Source organism: Morone saxatilis, unplaced genomic scaffold (assembly GCF_004916995.1).
Source record: "Morone saxatilis isolate NCDOM2014 unplaced genomic scaffold, NCSU_SB_2.0 Contig2, whole genome shotgun sequence".
Classification (NCBI taxonomy): Eukaryota; Metazoa; Chordata; class Actinopteri; family Moronidae; genus Morone; species Morone saxatilis.
The window spans coordinates 22,006,211-22,008,223 of NW_023339762.1; the positions used below are offsets into that span (position 1 = coordinate 22,006,211).

The 2,013-nt window shown below is 33.2% G+C and overlaps 1 protein-coding gene across 2 annotated transcripts in view; it reads left to right on the top strand.

Moving 5' to 3' along the window:
* Positions 1-691: 691 nt before the first annotated feature.
* The window catches only part of nap1l4a (nucleosome assembly protein 1-like 4a), a 9,382-nt gene continuing 8,060 nt past the window's right edge, over positions 692-2,013 (top strand). For both annotated transcript variants that reach the window (XM_035664692.1, XM_035664691.1), the window contains exons 1-2: positions 692-752; positions 1,071-1,143. In XM_035664692.1, coding sequence (XP_035520585.1) covers positions 737-752; positions 1,071-1,143 — 89 coding nt within the window. In that variant the 5' untranslated portion in view covers positions 692-736. The remainder of the gene's footprint in view (positions 753-1,070; positions 1,144-2,013) is intronic.

The window sequence follows — 2,013 nt, forward strand, 5'->3', positions numbered from 1 at the left end:
TAAAACCATAAACCATAAAACACATTTCTGTCAAATATTTGTTTTGTGACATATAATAAGTCGTTTTTTGGTAAATAAATACTAATAATTTGACATTATTTTGTTTGTATTTCTTAAAATATACTTTAAATTGAACAACAGGGCATATATTAATCCTATATAATTGAAACGGTGAAATTAATTGAGGGGCTTATTACCTTTTTTCTTATTGTACACAGACGTCACATCAGACTTTCCATGACGACTTTACGGTTAACGACATTTTCGTAACCTGTTTGACATTATTTTGTTCAGGAAATATGGTGAGAACAGGTTAAATACAATACAGGACACATTATTGAGGTATTATAATTGTTAAATGGGTTTAAACTTACCTTACCTAAGTACCTAACAAGCTTTTTGAATTTAGTTATTTCCTTTATTTCCGTCATTTTTGTAATTTCAGTCCCAGGGGGACTCTTTCCCGTCACAGTCACATGACTGTCATAAGACCACCACCCCAGGATGTTTTGTAGATGTAACTTAGGGACTTAATAAATTAAGGTCAAGCATAAAGCTGTACATGGAAGATTCAAGGACATTTAAAGTGTGTGTGGGTTCTTACGGATTAACACTGGTGATTTGGTGAAACAGTGTAATTAATGATCAATGCCCTTTGGTTCATTCATGATGTGTGGTTGTATGTCTAATGCAGTTGTGTTTTGTTTCTGTCAGAGGAAGGAGCTGCCACTCGGTAATGGACGCCAATAAAGGTAAAGTGTTTTAAAGTTAACTTACTGAATTAGATATTCAGTGTGAGTAAAGGTGTGACTTAAGCTGCTGTATAGATTTAAATGTGCATTATAACATCATAAATCTAGTTTAACACTTCTGAGACAAACAAAAAATGAATTTGGCAGGTTTTCACTGTGCTATTAGATTGAATTGTGTGATATTAAGTGTATGGTAAACACATAATTTCAACAACATTATTAATAAAAAGAATGGCACGACCCTCGTGTAATTTAATAAGCAATTTGCGTAATGATAATGTGAGATGTTTAATTGCATTAGTGTTGTTCGTTTGGTAGGTAAAGGGGAACAAGGGATGCAAAATCCAGGTGGGCAGATGGACAGACCTGTGAGCTTCCACTTCTTGGAAAGGTCAGTGCAGATGGTTAATACTGTGTGTGTGTGTGTGTGTGTGAGATAGACGGTAAATGGGAAAGATTGTCATGTTAATTGCTGAACAGCAATAAAAGATGGCATTGAGCAAAATGGTAAAGGCTTTTGTAAAAATAATAAGCAAACAGCATTCATATTTGTACGTTCCTTGGACATTTTGATATCTTTCAGTGCACATATATTGATATAAATGGTAGTCAAAAGATGGAAATTACAGTTACTTCCACGTGACTTAAACACGGTGTTGTGTAAATGTGATATCAACATTTAGGATTGTGACCTTAATATCATCTGGTAGTTTTTGTGAAACACTTTTAAGATATAATATGAAACATTTCTACCACTGAAACGTTTATAAAAGCTGGACCTGTGTTATGTATTTGTGTGTGTATGTTCATTCCTAGAGAAATCCGTAACTTTATTAAGTTAACGGTGCGTTTGCTACTTGCTGCTAGTTTCTTTAACTTCCAGGTAAACACAGGATGCATCAGATATGTCAGAGAGTGAGGAAGAAAGTCAGTGAACACGATTAAACGCAGTGTGAATAAAGATTTATTATATATATAAAGTTGTTTATCAGTGACAACTCCTATTATCTCACACTGCTTTACAACGATATCAAACTACATCTTTTGCTATTGTTTTGACGTGAGAGACCCATACAAGACATTTTATACTGTATGTATTTAATACTTACTTAATTATTAATTACTCCAAAATCAAATATATATAATAATCTAATCGAGGTTCAATACAGCAAATTATTCTGCTGTTCTTTGGACGTTTTACTCTTGTTAAACAATGCGTATTGTTGTTGTTATTGTTAGTTTCTCTGACCAACAAACTATT